Source organism: Volvox carteri, assembly GCF_000143455.1.
Source record: "Volvox carteri f. nagariensis unplaced genomic scaffold VOLCAscaffold_54, whole genome shotgun sequence".
In the NCBI taxonomy this organism is placed as follows: Eukaryota; Viridiplantae; Chlorophyta; class Chlorophyceae; order Chlamydomonadales; family Volvocaceae; genus Volvox; species Volvox carteri.
In genome coordinates this window covers 159,178-183,122 of record NW_003307597.1, presented here as the reverse complement: position 1 = coordinate 183,122, position 23,945 = coordinate 159,178, and the positions used below count along the sequence as shown (strand labels likewise).

The following is a 23,945-nucleotide window of genomic DNA, read 5'->3' as shown; positions in this document are numbered from 1 at the left end:
CTGTTGTCTGACTCTGCATTCTGTGCTGGAATGGCCAAAACTCGGACTGTCTCGTCCTGGTGTGATATCCGTGGTTGGCATAGGGCCCTCCGTACTTCTGTATTTGGCAAGTTGCAAGTCGCAAGTTGCAAGTCGCAAGTCGCAAGGAACACGCATAATTTCTATTATAATATTCTATATACGCGAATACGTACGTGTGCATACTCAGTTTGTAGAGCGGATCTCACAATGGGAGAAGTATTGAACCGTTACTACTACAGCAAACAAGTGCGCGAACGTGTTTGCCACCTCTATTTCGACGAGGGTTACACGCAAGCGCAAATAGCTGAGGCTTTCGGGCACAGACCTTGCGAGAGGACTGTGCATGCTATCATACAGTCCTACGTGGCGAATGGCGATGTCCTGCCGCTTAGAGGACAATCAGGAACACGCAAACCACGCAAGTTTGATGAGATCGCTGCACAGACGCTGGTGGAGCTGGTGCAGGCCGACGACCAAGCATCGCTCTCCGATCTGGCCACCGCTATGACAAACTTACTGGGCACTCTTTGGAGCGGCCCTGATATTAGCCGTGCATTGCCTGAGCTGGGTTCGTCCGCAAGAAGGTTTTTACCAGGGAATCAGTTCAGCTGGCATATCGCGAGCTTGTGTGACAATATGTTCAAATGGCCCAGAAGCCTCCCACTCTGTAACAATTCATTTCAATCTCGTGAGCTTTTGCGCGCGCGCGCGTGTGTGTGTGTGTGTGTGTGTGTGTGTGTGTGCGTGTGTGTGTGTGTGCGTGTGCGTGTGTTGCAAGTATTTGACCGTGCCTGAAACTGGCCAGGGACTGCTGCCCAGCCCCAACAGAAAGACCACCTAAGCTCCTCCCGCAGACAGGAGAGGGGCGTAAGGGGCCTCTGTCCCCTCCTAGGCAGCCGAGAGCCGCAAGTCCACTAGTTCCGCTCTCCTCCCCCGGGGGTCAAGGCTCCGTCACGCGAGTTTGAGCACTGAGCCTGAAACACACAAGAAGACTGGCTCTTGGGGTGAAGGTTCAAGAAGACCGAGGAAACCTGGAAACCCTGTACAGACCCTACCCCTCCCTATTAAGGCACCAGGCCCTAATAGAAAGCTCGGTCTCTCACCCGATTCTCTGATGCTTGCCCACAACTGACCAGGGGGAGCGGGCAGGGTTCATTGTTCGTGCTGAAATCCATAATGACCACCTGAAATCGCCATGCCCCAATGTTTGCATCAAATGCTTATATGTTTCCGGTTAGGCTGTTGGGAGTTAGAGATTAACCAACCTAATGGCCATGAGTGCACAGCGTGCACCTGCAGGCTTTGTGACTGCGGGGCGGTTGAAGACAAAATGCATGTCTTTGTGGAATGCCTGGCGTACATTAGTACACGGGCGAACGTGACCTCGTGTTTCAAGGGTGCAACATGCACACCATTATGACCGAGGCCCCACCCCTGGCACTAGCCAGGTTCCTCTCGGAAGTCTGGGACCCGGCATGTTGCTCTAAGGCGCTCCGTGCTCAAGCGGACGAGGGTGGACGATGATGGTCCACCAAAAACCGCCCTAAAAACGATTTACCGCCCATGGGCCCCCCAGCTCTTACGGACACCCCCACACTTGTGTGGAACTTGTGCGGACTAGGCTAGTTCCTATCAGTCCACCGCCGGGGCTAGGGATGCCTCGAGGCAGTGTGGTTGTTACAGTGGGCTCCAGACTCACAAAGAGTACAGCCAGCGGGCCAGCAGGCCGTGCACTGCACCTGATACGATGAGGGCAAACAAGACTCCCACCCAGACCAGACAACACAAGTCACCTAGACATCCAAAAGCAAATCCAAGGGCAGGCTCAGAACCCGCAACCACAGGGGAATTTGCAATTAGACTCCCCGATTGGCAAAAGTCCTCGGAACCCCACCAGAAGGCCCATAAGCAAATACTGCTAAGAACTTGATGAGATACATTAAGCAAATACTGATAAGAACTAGATGAGGCCTGAGTGAGCTTGTGCGTATGAACAGCTACATTGCATTGCTCAGACAGCTACATTGCACTGCTCAGACAGACGAAGCCACATAGGCCGCAAGCCACTTCAGCATAGTTACGCCTGCGATCGGCCATAGCCCGCAGACGCGGACGCCGCAAATGCTATCTGTTTACACCCTACAGGCGTGGTTCACGCACGTATTCGCGTATATAGAATTTCATATAGAAATTTTGCGTGTTCCTTGCGACTTGCGACTTGCGACTTGCAACTTTAGCAGTACCCGCAATTTGTTATGCAAGCAGTCACCTCGCACCCGCAATTTGTTATGCAACCAGCCATAAAGCTTTATAATCTTTTCATGGATAATGTAATGCAATGTGCTATACTGGGGGCTACGTCGTTGCAAGCGCTAGGTGTAACACAGCAAAGGCGTAACCCGGGATGCTCAGTTGGGCCTTGCGTCGTTACATTGCCCCCCCTTTAGCAATGGACGTCCTCGGCCATTATTTCGAGCACAGGAGCCATCCCACCTCGCGCCAGTGCGCTGGTTTATCCATTACACCATGAAATCGCCAATTTGCGACTTGCCAGCAAATGCATGAAATGTAAACAAAGCTAAAACAAGCATTCGGCTAAGTCAATTAGATGTAGGAGCATATTTATCTGGCGGTTGGGGCCAGGCTTGGACCGCAGCCATGGGCGACCTGTGTGCATGGGACCCTGTGTGTCTGAGAGCCTGTGTGCCTGGAAGCCTAGGATTCTAAAAGCCTGTGTGCCTGGGAACCTGGGAACGTGGGAGCGTGGGCGCCTGGGATTCTGTAAGCATGGGTTTCTGATAGCATGCTTACTTGGGAGCCTGGGATTCTGAGAGCCTGGGAATCTGGGAGCCTGGGGACCTGGCAGCCTGGGATGCTAAGAGTCTGGGAGCCTGTGTGCTTGGGAGCCTGGGAACCTGGCAACCTGGCAGCCTGGGATTCTAAGAGCCAGTGTGCCTGGGAGCCTGTGTGCATGTGTGCCTGGCAGCCTGGCAGCCTGGGGACCTGGCAGCCAGGTCCCCAGGGAACCTGGCAGCCTGGGGGCCTGGCAGCCTGGGGACCTGGCAGCCTGGGAACCTGGCAGCCTGGGGACCTGGCAGCCTAGGGACCTGGCAGCCTGGGGACCTGGGAGCTTGGGGACCTGGCAGCCTGGGGACCTGGCAGCCTGGGAACCTGGCAGCCTGGGAACCTGGCAGCCTGGGAACCTGGCAGCCTGGGGACCTGGCAGCCTGGCTTTCTAAGAGCTTGTGTGCCTGTGCGCCTAAGATTCTAAGAGCCTGGGAACCTGAGAGCCTGGGAACCTGGGAGCTTGGCAGCCTGGGATTCTTAGAGCCTGTGTGCCTGGGAGCCTAGGATTCTGAGAGCCTGGGAACCTGGGAACCTGGGGATCTGGGAGCCTGTGTGCCTGGGAGGCTGGGATTCGAAGAGCATGTGTTCCTGGAAGCCTGGGATTCTAAGAGCCTGTGTGCCTGGAAGCCTGGGATTCTAAGAGCCTGTGTGCCTGGGAGTCTGGGATTCTGAGAGCCTGGGAACCTGGGAGCCTGGGAACCTAAGAGTCTGGGAACCTGGCAGCCTGGGATTCTGAGAGCATGTGTGCCTGGGAGCCTGGGATTCTGAGAGCCTGGGAACCTGGGAGCCTGGGAACCTAAGAGTCTGGGAACCTGGCAGCCTAGGATTCTAAGAGGCTGTGTGCCTGGGAGCCTGTGTGCCTGTAAGCCTGGGAACCTGGGAGCCTTGGAGCCTGGGAACCTAAGAGTCTGGGAACCTGGCAGCCTGGGATTCTGAGAGCATGTGTGCCTGGGAGCCTGGGATTCTGAGAGCGTGTGTGCCTGGGAGCCTGTGTGCCTGTAAGCCTGGGATTCTGAGAGCCTGGGAACCTGGCAGCCTGGGTTTCTGAGAGCATGTGTGCCTGGGAGCCTGGGATTCTGAGAGCCTGGGAACCTGGGAGCTTGTGTGCTTGGGAGTCTGGGATTCTGAGAGCCTGGGAATCTGGGAGCCTGGGGACCTGGCAGCCTGGGATGCTAAGAGTCTGGGAGCCTGTGTGCTTGGGAGCCTGGGAACCTGGCAACCTGGCAGCCTGGGATCCTAAGAGCCTTTGTGCCTGGGAGCCTGGGAGCCTGTGTGCCTGTGTGCCTGTGTGCCTGGCAGCCTGGGAACCTGGCAGCCTGGGATTCTAAGAGCCTGTTTGCCTGGGAGCCTGTGTGCCTGGGAGCCTGTGTGCCTGGGAGCCTGGGAACCTGGCAGCCTGGGATTTTAAGGGCATGTGTGCCTGGAAGCCTGGGATTCTAAGAGCCTGGGGACCTGGCAGCCTGGGTTTCTGAGAGCATGTGTGCCTGGGAGCCTGGGATTCTAAGAGCCTGTGTGCCTGGGAGCCTGGGATTCTGAGAGCCTGGGAACCTGGGAGCCTGTGTGCCTGGGAGCCTGGGAACCTGGGAGCCTGTGTGCCTGTGTGCCTGTGTGCCTGGCAGCCTGTGTGCCTGGCAGCCTGGGAACCTGGCAGCCTGGGAACCTGGCAGCCTGGGAACCTGGCAGCCTGGGAACCTGGCAGCCTGGGAACCTGGCAGCCTGGGAACCTGGCAGCCTGGGATTCTAAGAGCCTGTGTGCCTGGCAGCCTGGGAACCTAGCAGCCTGGGATTCTAGGAGCCTGTGTGCCTGGGAGCCTGGGAACCTAGCAGCCTGGGATTCTAAGAGACTTTGTGCCTGGGAGCCTGGGAGCCTGTGTGCCTGTGTGCCTGTGTGCCTGGCAGCCTGGGAACCTGGCAGCCTGGGAACCTGGCAGCCTGGGAACCTGGCAGCCTGGGATGCTAAGAGCCTGGGAGCCTGTGTGCCTGGGAGCCTGGGAACCTGGGAACCTGGCAGCCTGGGATTCTAAGAGCCTGTGTGCCTGGGAGCCTGGGATTCTAAGAGCCTGTGTGCATGGGAGCCTGTGTGCCTGGGAGCCTGGCAGCCTGGGATTCTGAGAGCTTGGGACCCCAGTCTTGAACGAAACTTTGGTATGGCTTCGTTGGCCTGCCCGCCATGCGCTGTGTTGCACAGACAGGCTGGCAGGTGGAATGCAGGACAAGGGCGTAACCGGGTGCGGGGCGTGGTGCCGTGTTGGGTCTTGGGGACATGCGCAAGCTGTGCGCCAGCTCGGATGCCATACAATGGCCTCTTTCCACCGCCAAATGATCATTTACCCAGTAGAGCATTCATTGTGCCATTCAGAGCCGACAAAGGGATGGAACGACGTGTTGGGCGTTACGGTCAGTCTTTGCTGAATCCCTTTCACTAATGCCCAGTGCTTGTGGCCATTGCAATGACCTTATTGCATGATTCAATTGTTCCAGTGCGTTGGTGTTATTTAAGCAGGTTACATAAACAGGTCATTAGAATGTCCGCCGCGCGCCTTGGGATGTTGTCTTTTTTCTTTCGATTGCTTTCTCCTTTTATGCTAGAAGTCTTTTGACTATGTGCGTCACAATTTTGGGGTTAGTTTCTCCTGGCGAGTGTTTTGCGCGTTTATTGCTTGCCAAGGAGTGCAAGCTGGAGCATTAATTATTAGCGTCTCATGAATCATCTACATACAGATGTTTTGGAGCTTTGGACCATCGTTTCCATGACCGTCCGCTAGGCGTCCGCTGGAACGGTCAGGATGTACGGCGTTGCGGACAGGGGACCGTCCGCCGGCGGGGTATATGTTTTTAGAAACTGAACCGCGAGCGAGGGTGTTGACCGTCGAGCCGTTATCCCCGTTGTTGTTTGTTTTAACAATGTATGTTTTGCTTTGCTGTTTTGTGGCCATGGCAAACTTTACTGGCATTGCGGCGCGCGACGCGTGGTTTTCGCGATGCAAGCAGATGGCGCGGGTCCAGGACAAACTCCATGGCTTTGTTTATTTCTGTTTACAGCTATGTTTTCTGTAACCCTATAAGTGTATTTCTGGGCCTGATGCTGTGTCCCAGGACGGTCGCGCTTTCATGGCACCGGCAACTGCGGTGGCGCCTTGCAAGTTCAGTTCAGTTTACTTGAATATAACAAATAAAACATCACAGTATTAGACAAGCAGTTTGTTTGAGGAAGTACATGAAAGCGGTACCAACTAACTCCAGGGTGGGGCTCACTTCGAGTCAGGGCCCCCCGGGCGTCTTGCCTTCACAACACAGCTCCACAGAGATGCGCCGCCACAATCCAAACAATTTTATTTACAGCTAACCGCAGAAACAAGCCCAGCCTTATCTCTTCACTTTGTTTAAGCGTTGCGGTTGAGAGCGGACGAGCTTTTGCGCTAGCAGGGTCAGCCATGAGACATGCCATAGGATCCGATGTGGTGTAGCCTCGCAGAACTTCTGCTCCAATGCCGACTCTGCGTGAAGCGATCGCTGCAGTCGACGGAGAGACTGAGGCCTCGATAGCTCCCATACTCCAAGTTCTTGAAAGGGAGGGTTACGATGTGAACGCTGAGGCAGGAGGCGCATTTCGTTGTCTCGACGTAAATGACCTACGATCGCAACTTAATCTCCGGCAACGCAACGCCTTGAAGGAGGCAATCAAAACAGGCATGCATCGGCAAACTTGGCTGCTTGTGGAAGCTCAGCGCATTCCTAGACTGGGTTGGGAGTTTCTCGGGTTCGTCATTTCGCTGCGGCTGGGCCTGTGACTGGGCTCCCGACGAGCACCAGTTTGCTTGTTTGTGTTCGCGATAGAAACACCCGCTGTGATGGAAACACCCGCTGTACATGGGAACAATGCTTGTTATTCGATTGTTGTAGTGTATGTCTTGAGTGACACACAGCTGACGCCTTTCCTTCTTCTTGGAGGGGAGGTACACCCAGACAGGTGCACCTGCATGAGGTGCAAATCATTTTGCTGCGGAAAAACAAACGCAGGGGTTATATTTCCTTGGTACATGCACACATGCTGACTCTTTTTAGTCATATTGCAGTTTTAGGGTATTTCCTGGGCTCCCATGACTAACTATGACATACCGGTCGTGTCTACACAACCTTGAATGATTGCTTAAATGATCGTATCCAGCCTGAGTGCTGACTGCTAACTGCTGCTATGAACACGTTCCCATTGTTGAGCAACTAATGATGTCAATTGTGCATCCCTCTCGTTTCTCCTTAATGTGCAGCTGCAGCTACAGCTGGCCCAGGCGTTGTTGCTGGTGAGTCTGACTTGATTTTTGCATTGCTTCAGTACAAAGGCACACCAAGGCCAAGGTCTTGGTCATGCAGGGTTGCGAAGTTTTAGTAATAGAAAAAGATATCCGAAAGCAATATCACCAGAGTTTATAAAGTACGTGAAGTTGCAAGTGTTGGGGTAACAGAAGAAGACTTCAATCATCGTGGGTTTCTGGTGAAGCAGCTGGCTGTGGTCATTGCAGCTTCATAGGGTGCCCGCAATGACTGCAGCCAGCTGCTGCCGTATGGTGGTGAAAGTGGCTTGCTGTGCATAACATGCATGATGGCAATGGTAGTGAGAAAACTGCAGTCTGAAGGAAAGGCGGCACAGGCATGTGTGTGTATGTGGAAGTGTTCTGTGGGTGGATGGAAGCCACTGCTAGCAGTGGGGATATGGAGAGCTTGTTCAGGCAGCCGGATGCACATCACAACCGTTTACACACACGTTGAAAAGGGGAAAATGTATGGCGCCCTGGCACTGTGCACGACACAAAAGTTTGTAGAACCGTGGCACACAGTAGGGTTGTAGGGATTTAGGCAGGTCTTTAGGCCCCAAAACAAGTGGGCGGCTGTGGTGACTGCAAGCTTTTGATACCAGTCTTTCCTTTCAGGCCTGCAACGCATGCTGCAAGAGGGTGCTGTGTAGCATACCTGACGCGCCAGCAACATGCAGCAACCGTTGCATGTCTTGATAACAGTGTGCAGCTATCATCAACCTGCCGTGCTGACCGAAGCTGCATATGCCCAGGCTTAATGCTGCTTGGTGATTATTCAAGGAACCGTGCGACCTAGCAGCGCTCCTCAATGCGGTGTACACTGCCCATGCCTGCTGCTGCTTATGAAGGCTGCACTCAGCAAGTCAAGCAAGCGAATATTCTATTCTCCAGTGGAAGTCAGAGCTATCTTTTATATTGGTGTGTATCTTTTTTTATTAATTGTCTTTCTTCTTTCATTTGTTTTTGTTCTCGCAATTTGTAAGCAGCCATTATTAAGCAGTTCAATAGTTCTGTGGACTCCTGCATGCCAAATGACCTGCGGATGCAGACAGTAGCAGGGGCAACCTGCTGGCCGGTCCGCACAGCAGCCAATCCGGGGTCTGTCAAAGCATGCCCGCGAATTTTCCACACGCATAATGCTTATCCCACCAGCACTCCTGGCTCTTGAAAAGGTCAGACCCTTTGTTGTGTGGCCTGCTGAGGGCTTCACATGTGAAGATTGTGTTGGAGACATTTTAGAGAATTTTCCATTTTGCCCTAAGCCATTCACCCCATCTGACTTCAGAGTGTACTCTTTGAGTTTGGCAACTCACCACTAGCATCCAACCAAATCTAACGGAACAACAGTGCCTCAACTTAGTTCCTGGTCAGCTTGCAAGTTGATTTTATCACGTCCTACACCGTCCACAAGATGGGGGGCCACCTCCCATTTCACCACCTCTCAAACACCCTAGAGGTTGGCAGGTGGATTTGAACCCGGGTCGACTGGGAGCAGAAGTCAGGCCTTAACCTCTGCCAGCCGCCTGCCTGGATTTGTTGTTTGCCCATGGCATGGGTAAACCAGCCATCTCACTGGGATCCGTTCTACTTTCCTCCCCTTGTAGGCTTGCTGCCTGTGGCTGCCAGTGAGCATGTTCATGATGCTGTAGGGTATGGATTGGCATATGGTTGATTGGGGATGAGGAGACTTCCTCACACAGCACAACATAGGCTGAATGCCAACCGCTGTTGTGGCAGCAGCACAACATCAAAGCTCACGTTGAAGTTGTTGTAGCATGCATTGTATTGGTTTGCAATACTGAAGCATCCTGGGTTGGCATGCCCTAGTGCTTGAAATGAGCACCCCCCCTCTGCTGTGTATCAGGATTTTCATGCCCAACCCCCCATCTCACCCTGCACACCGGACTGCATCAAGCATGTGCAGCAAGCATGTGCAGCGGCATGCAACTTTTCACCTGCATGTGCTCCTTGGCCGCTCCCACATCATGCAGGCACGGCAGCTGGCCTGGGCCTGGGGATCCTGGCAGGGGCTGGTGAGTGTACTTTGCAGGGTTTTAAGACACATGTAAAGAATCGATTTGGCAAACGACAGTGACCTCACTTTCGAGATGTGCATGCAGCTAGCACAGGGGTAAAGTGTGCAACACGGTTGCCACTGCCAACTGTCCTGCAAGTCCCTTTTACCTTGCCAGCAACCTTGTGCCCTGCCCCCTGGGTGATGGTGCAGGTGCACGAGCTCCAAGGCGGCTGGTGGATAGTGCGGCCAAGCTGCACTACAAGGTCAACAACAATGATATTGTGGAGCTGCATTACAGCGACTCAGTGGTGTCATACATAGATGTGGCGAGGGTGGACACTGCAAGGATGGACAAAGTGAGGGTGGTGGATTGTATCCGCTTATGGGCTAAAATGGCCATGAGTGACGCGGTGGACAAAGACCGGGCTAAAGCCCCCTCACCCTTGCTGGTCTCAGGGCTTGTCAAGGTACGCTGTTGTGTTGTACCTCCCATCCTAGGTATCTTTAGCCACAGTGTGACTCCATGTCGGTGCCACAGCACAGGACCACGCAACACTTGAGTAGCCCTATGACCTCTTATCAATGCACATGCATGTTGCAGACGGGCAAGTCGTTCACCCTGGAGCATGTGGTTCCTGCAGTGGTGGTGGAGGTGCTGCGCCAGCAGGGAGGGGAGGGCCCCCTGGCAGGCATGGTGGCCCTGCGCCTGAACTGTGGTCTGCTGCATCGGCAGGCAAGTGGGTGTTAAATATTGGAACACACTCTCAAGGCTGCTGAAGCACTTCCATTCCATTATGCTGCTTCTGTGAGCATGCCATGACTGTGCTGCAGAGGCATTGGTTGCAGAAGGCTTGATTTGTGCATGATGGTAATGGGAGCTGGCTGTGAGGGTGGTGGCTCAAATGGTGTGCTCTGTCAACACCCTGCACGCAGGAAGGTGCTAAAGCCATGTTGCTGGACCTGCTGGGTGTGCTGCTGAGTTGGGCACGCAAGGAGCATGTTCCCATGCGGGAGGGTGCTCTGGAGGCTGCAGAGGATGTGCTGGTGCGGCACTTCTTCAGCACCGACCCTGGCTTGCTGGGCCACACCATCCGGGAGTTCCTTAAGGCGGTGGAGGTGCCGGTGCTCGTGTTATGCGGTATGGGGTCATGCTGATGGAGGCTTTATCACAGGCTCCTGGATTCTTCGCCTGGTTTCTCTCTCTTGAATTGCTGGGTCTGAATGGCTTTTTTGGTTGCTTGCTGTATCATTTTGCATGGCAAACTATGCCATTCTCATGCAGCAACTTGCTTGCTTTACACAACCATGGGCATGCAGATGTGCAGGTGCAAGTCGCAAGCCCCATTACCATTTTTGATTTTAAGAAGTGCATGCTGCATGTTTGACTGCACAAACATCTGGGTGAAGGGGGACACAAGCCAATTCTGCTTGCTCCTTTCACTACACCCCTTTGGGTATACCAACAACTTGTGCATCCGACACTTCGCCCCCCTCATCCTGCTTCAATGTGCTTCTGGAGCTTTTACTAGACCGGCTGCACCTTGTTATATCTTACTCAACCACAACTGGATGGTGGCATCGGAACACACTGATTTGGAAGAGTTTCGCCCGCTTAAGTAGCGGAGGATGCAGCCATCCCATGAATCGTACAGCCAATTCCGAAAAGGCGTGGTCCAGTCCCAGAATGGTGTACCGTTGATCCATGCTTCCAATTGATGATGGGGCTCTGCGAGCCAGGGACCAGCGTCCCAGTCGTAGCCTGTGCTAGGACCCCCGCCCATACTTCTGCAAGTATGGACTTCCACCTGAGGTGGCATTTACTTGTAAGCATCCATGACAGCATCCTGCTCGCCGTCTGACCCAGAGGTTGGAGCCATAAAGATCTGACAGAAAAAGTGGCAAAATAGGCAGTTGGAATTCAGTTAGTTCCAGCAAACATGTCCAGCAACCGCACCAAGCGAGAAAGGAAAAATAAGACAGAAAAATGTATCAGTTTGGGACCAGATTTAAGAAGCGAATACAACACACCTGCACCTGGGCTGAGCCTCGCAGTACTTGTTTGGTCCCCTGTCCTGGTGTTTCCAATCTCCAACAATATACTCTTAATCCGCCCCCTTGCTGTGTCGCTGCCTGCCTCCTTATCCCTGCCATTCAGACGAAATGCAGAGCCTGTTCCTGCCGACCATTGATGGCAAGCTGGATGCAAGTGGGGCTGCATACATCCGGGACTCATTCATGAAGCCACTGCTGGTGTATGGCTCCCACACCATGCTGTGGTGCATAACCGGCAGCTCCATGGTGCTGACCTGGATTAGCCTGGCCAACATGCCACCCAATGGCTACACAGTCATCACTGGTGCCAGTGCCGTGAACCTACCGGCAACCTACAGGCCCGAGCACATGAGCTTGGCATGGGAGCTGCTGAAGAGCTCCAAGGCCGGAGTGCAGCTGGACCCCAAGCTGCTGGAGCTCTGCCCTCCATCCATAGCGCTCCTGACAGTCCTGGTGGAGGACTGGATTGATGCTCTACCCCCCCTAGGCCTGGATGTGGCAGCCTTTGTCCATGGATTCATGAGGATGAAGCTCATTGACGAGGTAACCTGCGGCACACCCATCTCAGGGCCTCTGTGTGCTTCAGCTTAGCAGTGTCTGTGTCGTCTTCATGAACTGGGGCCAGTTGCTGTAGAGCTGGCATTTTTTAGAGCTGGCTGCACCAATCCTTCATGGCTGGACCCACTACTGCTCATCTCAAATCTTGCGTTTTTATCTGGCGCCCACCCATTGAATCTCACTATGTACCTCAGTCACGAAAGGAGTGGAAGCTGGGCCTGGAGGGCATGCCATTGTCGCAGCACATTGCTGTGCTGGACTTGGCGTTTCCAGATGTGGGGGCGCGGCTTGACACAAATCTGCACCCTGGCTTACAGCAATTCCTGGAGCCACACCTGGAGAGGAAGACGGATGGGTGCTACTACTTCCGCGACCTGCACCAGCGTCAGATTGCGCGGGTGAGGGATGGTCTTTCACCATGTGCCCAAGCAGGGTTCGACACCCTGTACGGGGCCCGTAAGTTTTTGGCCTTTGTTCGGTATCCCCATCAGGGCCCGTAGGACTTTACGGTGGCTCCCGTAACGATTTTGGGGCGTGAAGCGCCCCTGTAGGGGGCCGCCCCCGGACCAGCCGAAGGCCGGTTACAGTGGCTCCTGTAAGGATTTTAAGGATTTATAAGAGGCTGTACGGGGCCCTGTAAGGGAGAGGACGGACCATATAAAGGATAAGGCCACACACTTGGCAGACATAATTCATATTGCAATATTTAACTACACTTTTCATAATTCTTTTATAGCTTCTGGTCTGTAACATCCAGTGATGGCAGACAATGAGTCGTCAGGAGGTGACCAAGGGCCTCCTAATCCACCCTGCCCTCCAAGAAGCACGCCACCTTAAAATTGTCGGACCTATGGGGCTCTGGTAAGCTCGCTCATCTATCATGGGAACGGAGCTGGTTGTAGCCACTCCTCGCCGATCTCCGGACGCAGGTGGAAAGCCTGCAAGCCAACCTGTTCCCACAAAGAAAGTAGATGATAAGCCTTGCAAAGAAGGTAGGGTAGGGACTCGAAGCTGATTGACAAGAACCGCAGGCCTGAATGTGTTATAGGCTCCTGTACCAGCCATGGTGCTTGGCTGAGTGTGCCGTGTCCCCGAGTGTAATGGTTCACGAGAAAATAACGAAAATAACGATTTACAGGGCAAAATAATGCAAAGCGTCACTTTCCACAGCGTTTCAGCCAAGGACAGTGCCTCTGTAAAGGTTTTGCGGGGGTTATGGGGGCCCCCTAAGGTTTTCGGCCGGTACAGGAGCCTGGTACGGGGGCCCCTCCGTAAGGAAAATTTGGGAGGTACAGGGGAGCCCGCGAGTTTCAGGAAGGTCAGTGTCGAACCCTGTGCCCAAGCCCCTTCTACCCCGCCCCATAGAGCTGACTAAACACAGCAAAAGCTCAGTTCTGGGGCAAGCTCAACTGCGCTTATGTATCAGCCTGTTTCCCTGTTTTGCTGTGGGCCCCCCTTCCCATGTTGGTGCTAAGTGCATGCCATGCCACCCTTGCCCTGCTTGCCCGCAGTTGGTGATCAACCAGGATGGCACACTCCGGGACAGCTGGAGCAGCCTGGAGTTCAGTGCCACCCTAATGCAATTGGACACGATGGTGAACCTACTCCGCCTTGGTGAGGCAGCCGACTACCTGCTTGGGCCCCGTGCAAGCCGCCGGTGGGAGCAAGAAAAGCCACCAGCTGGGATGGATGAGTTTACGGCTAAGTTGCAGGTAATCCCATAGGCTGCAGGGCTTGGGGTCAGATTTAGATGGGAGAAGCACTACATGCAGATGGTGTTTGTGTAGAATGGGGCCTTATGTAGAAGTTTGTGCTTGCACCGCAGTGTAGTTGTCCATTGGTGAGTCTCCATTGCAGCTCCTATCTTTGTGGAGGTGTGGGTGTTGGCGCCCTTCTATGCTATTTGGAAGTCTTGTGTCACCACTCTGTTGCAGTGTGCATCCTGCACATATTGCGATGCCTTTTATGGGTTATGTGTGTGCTGGCAGGATGCCTGTCAATTGGTGAATTGATTCTCAGGCTTGTCCAGATAGTTACCAGTGGCTAACACCTACATACAAGCCTACACACACTCTTATACCCCATGTACTCCATACACTCAACATGCAACATCAAACACTCATGCATGCAGGCCATTGCAGACGAGATCGCCACCAAGTTGGCAAGCGACCAGGGTGGCATGGTGTTGGGCCTTCAGGAACTGTGGGAGCGGCAGTCTTGGTTCCAGAAGGTGCTGTCATCGAAGTGGAATGACCGACTTCAAAATGACTACAAGCAGGCACGGTGCACTCACCTGGCCATGCTGGTGTTCTACCTGCGGTAGGCTGGCTGGCTGTCCTGCTTCCCTTCTTGCTACTTGCTGCCTCACCCATGCAGCCTTGTTGGAGTGTGCTGAATACCATTTGCTGGCTGAGCCAGAGACCCATGGGCATCTGACCCAGACCCGTTAATTGCTGCCTGGTATCCACATGTGCAGGCTGAGCCGGAACATGCTGGTCCATGTGAAGCCTTGGGATCAGGAGCACAACATCCCGGTGGATGTGGATGTAATCGAGGCACTGCCCATGGTGCTGGGACAGTCCTTGTTTGACTTCAATGAAGACATCGTGAGGGTGCTGCGTGTGCTGTCATGCCACACCATGGAAAAGGACATGCAGTTTTGTGCACAGCTATCAGGCAGCGGTGGCGGCAGCATTGAGGGGTTGACTGATGATGAGGGCAGCAGCAGTGGTGGCCTGAGTGGCAGCACTGGCGGCAGCAGCAGTGGTGCTCAGCATGGTGGCAGCAGTGATGCCCGGCCTGGGGGCAGCAGTGGCACCCAGCCTGGCAACAGCAGTGGCACCCAGCCTGGCAGCAGCAGTGGCACCCCGCCCGGTGGCCACAGAGGCACCCAGCCTGGTGGCCGCAGAGGCACCCCGCCCAGCGGCCACAGAGGCACCCCGCCCGGCAGCCGCAGAGGCACCCCGCCCGGCGGCCGCAGAGGCACCCCGCCCGGTGGCCACAGAGGCACCCAGCCTGGCGGCCGCAGAGGCACCCCGCCTGGCGGCCACAGAGGCACCCAGCCCAATGGCTGCAGTGGCACCCAGCCCAACGGCCACAGTGGCACCTGGCATGGCAGCGGCAGCAGCAGCGCCCGGTGTGGCAGCAGTGGTGTAATGGCGATGTCTGACAAATGCCCACCAGTGTGCCTGGGCCCAGCGGCGGGGTGTGGTCAGCATGGGCTGCTGGTTCACACCACAGGCAGGCATGGGATGTGGGGCCAGGGAGGGCTGCGGGTAGCCACACTTGCACCACGCGTGCATGTGCAGCGCTCGCTCTATGCACCATCAGCAGCAATAGTGCTACGGCTACCCAGATGAGGGTGCCCCTACCGGCTGCTGCTGACAGCTATGCACAGCATGCAGCTGATGTGTCTTCTGGCTGCTGGGAGTGGAATTGGCTTCTGGATGGATGCAATGGGGTCTGTGGTGCTGCAGGTCATTGTGTAATCATGCATGCTGGGGAGCAGTATTAAAAGGCGTATGAAGCAGGTGTAGCCATGTAGTAGCAGACACACCTCAGGGGTAGTAGTGCAATGTGCACGACAAGGAGAACCTGCTTTATTCCTGTAGTGCTGCAGGCGCATTAGTCCAAAGCATCTGTGCTTGTGCTGGCGACTGTCAATTGGATGCTTAAATGGTGAAGAAGGTTAACAGCCATGTGCTGTTCAAGGAGCAGATGGGAAGGGTGGGATGAGGCAGTACCATGGCCGGGGACCGGCAGTGGTACCTGTGCAGGGTAGGACAGGGGGCAGCAGACAGCAAGGGGATAGGTCTTGGTGGCAGTGGTGATGGTGGGTGAGGGCTGGGTGGAAGAGAAGATGGAGGCAATGGGCTGGGTGGCAGTGGTGATGGCAGGTGAGGGCTGGGTGGGTCATGGCTGGGTGCATTTGTCTGTATGTATGCATGTACAGCATACATCCTCACATTGGATTATTGTACTTGAACATGCATGTCATACGCTTCCTCGCTTGTGGTGCACATAGGGAGGTGGATTACCTGAATTGGGGTTCCAACACTAATGCTGCTGCTCAGAGGTTAATATCTAAACAGATTCAACATAAAGCCTTTCCATTGTACATTTTTGTGATGTGTTCGGGTCTGCATTAAAAATGTGTTGGATGTTGCCTAGTGCCACCAACTTTATACAATCCTGGCAATCCTGGCAATGGTCCATCACGTCAGAAGGGGGTGCCGGTAGCGGCGGTGGCACTGCCACCACCACCACGGCCCGCGGCGCCCCTCCAGAGAAGGAAGGGGGCAGCACCGCCACCGCCACCATGGCCCGCGGCGCCCCTCCGGAGAAGGAAGGGGGCGGTGCCGCCACCGCCACCACAGCCCACAGCACCATGGATTCCGAGACGATGGGGTCGGCGGAACACGCGGGTGATGAGCAGGGCGGCAGTGGGGGCGGCGGCGGCGGGGAATAGTCTGGTTGGTCGAATGAGCTGAATGACAGGCAATGGCATCACCGAGACGATCTAGTCGGGCATCGGTCAGCTCATGGTGAGCTGGGGGTGTGGTGGGGGCCCCTGTGTGGCGGTCGTGATGGCGGCTAGCTAGCTCGGTTGCCGCGTGTGTTGTGGTTTACCTGTGTAAATATGTATGCATGTATGCATGTATCACTTCCATGTGCAAGGAACGTGAGTGCGACAGAGAGGACCCCGTGGGCGCTGGGAGGCAGGAAGAGGGGGAATGTGGTTGCGAGGTTGATGCAGAAAACCGCATACACATCTACACGTGACACTCGATACTCGGCATGTCCCGGAAACTGCTCTCCACCCGCCACATAGCTCCACCAGGACTGAACCCCGCCGGCAGCACCTTTGCACCCACCATCCCTCCTCTCCCTCTCACCCAACTCCAACCACCGCTACCTCGTTACAAAACCCTTTCCTTCCACGCACACACAAACACAACCAATGTCTCACTCCACGTTGGCAATAGAACAGCACAATGCCCACCGCAACCGGACATAAAGACACCGCCCACCACTGCTTCAACACATACATATGTACATGCGCACAAGCATGCATCACCACCCTCCCAGGACACCTACCAGCAGATGTTCGGTAGTGCGCCGGTGGGGAAAGACCAGCCTAGGGATGGTGAGGCGGGGTGCCCCGCCCCCCGCGCCAGCACAGGGACGGTTGGAACAGCCCCTGACGCCATTTCTGGCCTACGGCTTTACGGCTAGTAGGAGGGCTGGGGGTTGAGAAAGGGCGAGAGCTGGTCTGGGTCGTGGTTGCTGGTTGTGGATTCGGTTGGGATACGGTTGTTTACCGGTAGTTGGCTGTTACGAGATCTATTACTCCCTACAGAGCATTTGAGAAACCGTTTTTGGTATAGAGTTTAGTATGTGAAAGCGACTGGCCTGCCTAAAACTCCGCAGTGTGCTGCCTGTGGACTGGAAGCTGTGATAAGAGCCAGCCGCATCTTGGTTTGGTTCCGAGCAGCAGCGACCCCCCTGTACTTAGGGTTTAGGGGCTTTAGGGCTGTGCGCTGGGAATGTTGCCTGGCCAGCCCCGCTGGATGGAAGCAGAGTCCGGTGACCTGTGTCCCTGAGCTCCTGCCAGCCTCTTTGCCAGCCAAGGGCCATCCTACTCCGCCGGCTGATTTACCGCCATTTCTTTGACTCTCGTACTCCATATTGCTTGGCTGCCCTTTTACACTTTTTTCAACCCCATGCGCCGCAGCCGCAGGACGGCAAGACCAAATTTACGATTGAGAATGCGACGCGCACTCGCATCGTGCTGGCGGACACGAGAATTCATATCCTAGGTTCCTTCCAGAACATTCGGGTGGCGCATGATGCGTTGCGCTCGCTCATCCTCAGCTCTCCCGCCTCCAAGGTCTCAGGGCGCGGGGCAAAGCGGTGTTGTGCTTAGGGTAGGGTTTTTGGAGAAGGGGGAGGTGCTACCGGGGCAGCGACGGTTTGTAAGGGAGTTAAGTACTAATGTTATGTACATAATGCTGTGCATTGAGAAGGCGCGAGCTGCGAATTGGATGTCGAGTGTCCTATCAGTTTTCTTCTTTCTTTCGTGGCAGAGTACTGGGGGATTCTACGGTGGCCTTTGGAGGGGGAGTTAAAGGTAGCAGTGACTGGACGATAAGATACTTCAGAAGCGAGCAGTTTCTACCAGATGGGAGGGAAATCCTCGTCACGGCTCTAGCGCAGGATGCTATGACTATGTGACGATGGTGAATTACAATGATGCTTTGTGCAGTGCTTTTTGACGACGCGTGTGCCGGTCAAAGATATTTCACTTGTCCGGTGGAAATTGGAGCTAAAAGCCAATTGTGGCAAGCCCACGGGGGACAGGAGAGGGGCGGCGTTGTATGTGTCGTTTCGTGTCGTCTTGCTGTTTGTGGACTGTTTATTTTCGTGTGGTGGTCGCCCCGTTTATCACTGCGTTTGGTGTGCGCGGTGATTCTTGCGGGTGACCTGCAAAAAATTTTCATTTACGATTATGCATTTTTGTTTCGCGAATCTGGGATTCCGAAACAAATGCAGCGAAAGCATTGAACACGATTTCCTGCTATATCTCGCAGCGGCGAGGCTACCTTTTCGGATTTGCTGTACGACGCGGGTACAGGCGCGATGGTGCCTCATTTCGTATACATACAGGCTTACAACCCATCTTTGACCTATAGACCTTGTCATCTGTCCTGTATCAAATCACTTCTGTCTAACTGTCAATAGCGAAGACTTTTTCCTTTGGACTTGTTGTAAGCGCCGTGCAAGTGAGCAAGGGTGTGTCCATACCAGCTCGCCTCAGGCTTTTTCTCCAGCATACAACCGCGGCACGGGAAAGGCGCGGGCACAGTTTCTCTTTTCAAAGTCCTTTCCCTTGGCCTCTTACTGCCGGGAAACAGCCTAAGGAAGCGAGCGATCAGGAAAGATGAGGCGCGCGCTCGGTCAAGCCTTTAAAGCTGCGGCAGGCGCCCGTGATTCGTAGGTGCGCGGTCCATATCCCGAAACAGGAATCTTTTTCCGTCGTAGCTCCTCAGCAAAAGCCTTGCGCAGCAGCTCCCTGGCCCTCGGTCCGCCCTCACGGCCACGAGTCCTCACTTGGCAGGGGGCTTGACTCTGACCATGCAATGTAAACCATTGAGAAGTGGGGAGAGAGGTCGTGGTCCCGATGAAAATTGCCGCCCGTATCGGCACCAGTGACCCATGGGTCACTAGGTCGGTATTTCGATCGGCCCCCACATACACTCGCACACACAAATACACACACATCCAGACCCGGTTCTACGTATCCATCTGTCCACAGAGTTTCCGCTCGTAATCCGCGTGTATATGTGCTGCTGTGTTTGTTGCATGTTTACGAGTCCGATACACCCTTCCCGCCTCCTGCAGGCGCTACTACCCCTCATTCGAGCCCGGGCCCAACAGCCACCACGCTGGGCTTGTCCCCGACCGAGGCCTGGCGGCAGCCGGCCACCACCACTACTGCCACTGCCGGTGACGACAGCGACGGCCGCCACCACCACCCCGCCGTCGGCGACCTCCCTCGTACCCGCAGTGTACATCAGGAGCAGCTGGGGGAGGGTTTGCAGCTGCATGAAAAGGTAGCCCGGCACGATCGTGAGGTGGCGGGCAGCGGTACGGAGAATACCCGGGGGGGACCCGCGGACGATATTCCGGAGCTAGGGGGGGCGGCAGGTGAGAGAGAGAGAGAGTTTATCGGATGTGGGGGGGGGCGGAGCTAGCGGGGGCCCATTGGGAGGTGAGAGAGGAAAGGCGGACAGCGAGGCAGGCGAGGCAGGCGAGGTGCGGATGCGGGTGTGGGTATGGGTGTGGGTATGGGTGCGGGTACGGGCGTTGGTGCGGGTGGGGGTGGAAGGGGAGATGACGGAAACTTGGTAGCTACAGTCGCGAGGTATACGGCGTGGGGTGAAGGGCGGGATGATCCGCTACGGTGGCGAACCAGGTGATATGTACCCGGGGGGAAATTCGCCACACGATGATTTGAGTGTAGACTACATGCGCGTGCGCGCACACCCACTAGGGAGGTTGGGCTGCGTATCACCCCCCGCGTGCATGCAGCCTCCTTAACAGCCTGCATATGCTTGTCCCGCTTTATGCCTGTGCACGTGTATGCTTAACGACAACAGAGAGTGTGTGCGTGTATGTAGATATGTGTGTTTATCGTGTCGATGTTGTGTTTTGACGTCTTTCTCTGACACGCAGGCGTCATCGGCCCCCACGGGGAAATGGGTGCCGAGTACGGCCTCCGTACACCACGTCAGGCCGGCAGCCGCAGCGGCCTCCGGAGAAGGAAGGGGGCGGCGCCGCCACCGCCACCACGGCCCGCGGTGGTCGCCGCCACTGACCCGCCAGCGGTTGCTTCCTCCTTGTCCTCCTCCCCTCCCCCGTCCTCCGTGCCTTCCACTGCGCCGGCGGCGGCACCGGCGGCGGCGGACGGCGCGGATCTCTTTCGCTTGGCGTTACGTTGACTTAACTTGGTTGTTAGGAGCTCCGTTGTGTTGTGAGCTGAAGGGAGGGCAGGGATACGGGGTCGGGGGGAAAAGGGGGGAGACGGACCACGAAAGGGGGGGAAAGGGGGGGACAGAGCTGTTCACGGAGTTCAGGAGGGTCTGTCGGGTTTTAGAGGTTTATCTTCTTATTGAAAGGCATGCGAAGTCCGGGGGCGAGGGGAGATATGACAGAGCCCCGATTCCGCCGCAGCAGCCGCAGGGAAACCCGTCACCACAGGCTTTGAGTCCTGTAGACCCCCTGTGAGTCCCCCTTTATCCCGGCCCCCTTTTTTGATGTGGGTTTTGACGAGTGAACATTCACGTATTGTGAGTTACATCGCCTTCAAAGGGATTAAAGCTAAACCGGATTCGACATTAGCTAAGATAGTTGTTTCCGAAGAGAATGGATTTATAAAAGCCTTTTTGTTGATCAGATCCATGCATTGTTGCCCTTGATGACTGAATTACTTACTATGATTCCACAAGCCATCATGCGGTTTCTCGTTCTTCCGAAATCGGGACTCCCCCGTTTTTTATCCTGCCCGCGCCCCCCGCGCCCCCCGGGGGCCCCTTCCCAGAGCCCAAAGCTCAATCACACCCTTCCCCCCCCCTTTCACCCCTACCGGGTTTAGCTTGCGGCGAGGTGTGTACGACAGCCGGTCGACCCAGGTTCGACAGAAACGGCAGCAGGTGCTGTGGGTTGGTGGTGGGGTGCGTGGGCGGGGGTGGGCGAGGTAGCCGCCAGGGGAGAGGTGGTGGTGGTGGTGGGGAGAGGTGTGGGGAAAATGAAAACCCAAATCCAAGTCCATTCAACAACGTGCAGTACAGCGAGCAGTGGTTTGGAAGATGGGCAAAGGGACTCGGGCACACCGTGGAAATACATACACGCACGCACACACGCACACACGCGTGCGGGGGTAAAAACACGTCCCAGCAGGGAAAGGGATGTCATGTGCCGAATACATAAAAACACATTCAGTTGTTTTAATGAAACATTAAGTTTATGAAACAGCACGGTCAGTAACCCCCTGAGTAAGCCCTTCCCCCCGCTTATGCGTGTGCTTTCAACAGCACCAGAAACAACAGGACGTAGACGCGAGGCCGCTGGCGGCGGTTGCTAGCCTTGCGCCACCAAAAGGTGCCGCGGCGGAACGGCGAGAGAAAGGCGGTCGGGCTCCGCCGCCGCCGCCGCCGCCGCCGTCGTCGGTGCAGTTGCCTCCAGGTCCCTTCCCGCCCTCGCACTACGTGGCATCATTGGACGAGCTTAAGCAACATAACTACCCGTTGCCGTACTTGGAGGAGGAGGAGGAGGAGGAGGAGGAGGGTGAAGAGGGGACGGGGGGAGAGGAACGAGGAGGGGAGGAAGAAGGTGGCGGCGGCGCGCGAAGAGGCCCGCAGAGGCGGCTTGTATGTCCTCCGGGCTTTATGGCGACGCGACCTTCGGGTAATAAGGACCTAAACAGGATGCGGGTTCGGTGCAAAACTGCTTACGTGGCTTGTGTGGATGTCGCTGTCTTTGAAAACAAATTGGAAAATCTAGCTTATAAGTTGATGCCCTGATGCCCTGAACATTTGAAAGTCCCCTAAAAGCATTCCTCCGTTGTACAGGTGACCCGACGGCCAGCGAACGAATGGTTGCGTTGGACTGTGAGATGTGCATCACGGAAGCGGGATTTGAACTCACGCGGATTCCTTTGGTGGCCGGGCTGGGATGGGAGCCGGGCACGGCGGCGGGCGCTGCTGCTGCCGCCGCCGTCGCCGCCACCAGACGCAACGGCCACGCCGCCAACGGCGGCAGCAGCAGCGTTGACGGCGTTAGAAGCGGTGATATAGAGCAACACGATAATGGTGATGATGATGACGATGATGACGGCCAAGGAGGAGGGGAAGGTGAGGGATTTAGCCGCAGCGGACGGAGGTCTGTGGGTGGCGGCGGCGGCGGCAGCAGCAGCAGCACCGGCGGCGGCAAGACCGGCTTTCCCAGCGGCGCCATACTGATGGACGAGCTCGTACTTCCTCATAATCCAATTTTGGATTACAACACGCGGTACAGCGGAATCACGTCAAAGATGTTGGAGGTCAGGGGGGAGGGCTGGCAGACCGAAGGTGCTCGTGTGTGTCTGTATGGTATGTGTGTATGGGTATGTGTGTGTTTCAAGATTGCCCCTCCGCTTTCTCTTGTGCCTCCGCTTTCTCCTTCCAAGTTCAAGTTTGATCATCTCCAGCTGACATACTCAATGAGCCACAACTGTATGATCATGCAGGGCTGTACCAATCGACTCGAGGATGTGCGGGTGAGTGGGGACGCGGGAAGAGGCCCGGCTGGAAAGCCTAGACGCACTGCCGCATTGCCACACGTCCCCTTGGCGTGCCGACATCTCTCGCCGCTTTGCTAACTCTTTCTTTTTTCTTTCTGTCGTATATGATGATTCCTCTTCCCATCCTCCTCCCCCGGTTTTGGGACCTGGGCTCCCCCCAAAACCCCTACCAACTCCCCCCCCCAAAGGAGCACTTCCTGACACTGGTGTCATCGGAATGTCTGTTGGTGGGTCACGCGCTTGAGAACGACCTGGCCGCCTTGCGGACGTGTCACGGCCGTATACTGGACACTGCCGTACTGTTCCCGCACCCTAAGGGACCACCCTTCAAGAGCGCGCTCAAGGTGAGGGAGAGGTTGGGGTGGTTAGGGGGGAGGGTGCGGTGGACACACACATACACACACATACGCCCCTTGTTGCGCCTTCCTGACCTTACCAAACCCTTTTCAAAGTAGTAACCGACGCCAGCCATCTACGGCACAGGCGGCGCAATGCTGCAGGATGGCCACCCCGTCGCCTACACCAGCAAGAAGTTCACACCTGCCGAAGTCAACTACACTACCACAGAGCAAGAGCTACTGTGTACTCAATGCCCTACACAGGAGTGGCGCCTGTGTACCTTGAGACCGCACAGGATACCTTCATGATGGTCACACGCCAAGCACGGCGGCAAGAGTTCCTGAGCCGCTTCCACTACACGTGGTAGTACCGGCCGGGCTGCAAGAATGTTGCTGATCCTCTTTCTCGCATTCATACACCTGAAACGGCTGCGGTGGCAGCCATGGTGAGCACTTAGTTGCAAGCGCATGAGCTCGCTTTTGCTTTTCCCCTCTCCCTTCCCCATTGTGCAGGTCGTCCTCGAAGAGCAGGTGCCGGTCGCGGAAGGTAGGTATTTCGTTGCAAGCGTTGTTGCTACTGCTACTGCTGAGCAGTACTGGTGAGATCTGCCACAGCTTGCAAACGTTTTAGGATGTGTACACAACATGGGCCCGGCGGTGCTGTCAAAGGAAGGGCCCCACACACGGTTGGGGTTGCGCCAGACGTACAGGCATTGCGGGGGTGATGTGCATGGAGTTGGCGGCGGTGAAGGATGTGCTGGGCCTGGATAGGATGAACTTATTTTCATCCGACACCTGGTGGCTGTTGTGGCTTCGATTCCCACAGCGACGGAGGGTACCGCGGCTCGTGTGACTCCTCTTACCTAGGGGCAGTTTTCGTACTATGCAGAGAAATCCCCAGTCACTTCTACTCCTGCTGCTAATGGCAAAGCTGCTGAACATTTTTCAGTGAACATTTA

General features: G+C 55.6%; 3 protein-coding genes across 3 annotated transcripts; 2 read left to right on the top strand and 1 right to left on the bottom strand.

Moving 5' to 3' along the window:
- Positions 1 to 1,437: 1,437 nt before the first annotated feature.
- On the top strand, positions 1,438 to 15,167 carry VOLCADRAFT_96646 (uncharacterized protein; the record flags this gene model as incomplete). The annotated part of the gene is made up of 12 exons (XM_002955715.1): positions 1,438 to 1,534; positions 7,137 to 7,169; positions 8,786 to 8,806; positions 9,173 to 9,214; positions 9,409 to 9,665; positions 9,800 to 9,935; positions 10,136 to 10,336; positions 11,354 to 11,793; positions 12,003 to 12,206; positions 13,320 to 13,520; positions 13,940 to 14,127; positions 14,285 to 15,167. 12 exons carry the CDS (start codon positions 1,438 to 1,440, stop codon positions 15,165 to 15,167), a joined length of 2,703 nt encoding a protein of 900 aa, XP_002955761.1.
- A 312-nt stretch (positions 15,168 to 15,479) lies between these two features.
- VOLCADRAFT_96645 (uncharacterized protein) lies at positions 15,480 to 17,018 on the bottom strand (the record flags this gene model as incomplete). The annotated part of the gene is made up of 3 exons (XM_002955666.1): positions 15,480 to 15,576; positions 15,989 to 16,294; positions 16,906 to 17,018. The coding sequence occupies 3 exons, from the start codon at positions 17,016 to 17,018 to the stop codon at positions 15,480 to 15,482; spliced, it is 516 nt and encodes a 171-aa protein (XP_002955712.1).
- Positions 17,019 to 21,961: 4,943 nt separating this feature from the next.
- Positions 21,962 to 22,992, top strand: VOLCADRAFT_34947 (uncharacterized protein; the record flags this gene model as incomplete). Its single annotated transcript, XM_002955714.1, has 4 exons — positions 21,962 to 22,027; positions 22,301 to 22,408; positions 22,595 to 22,624; positions 22,837 to 22,992. Coding segments are annotated over 4 exons (360 nt in total), but the record flags the coding sequence as incomplete, so codon positions are not given.
- Between the last annotated feature and the right edge of the window lie 953 nt (positions 22,993 to 23,945).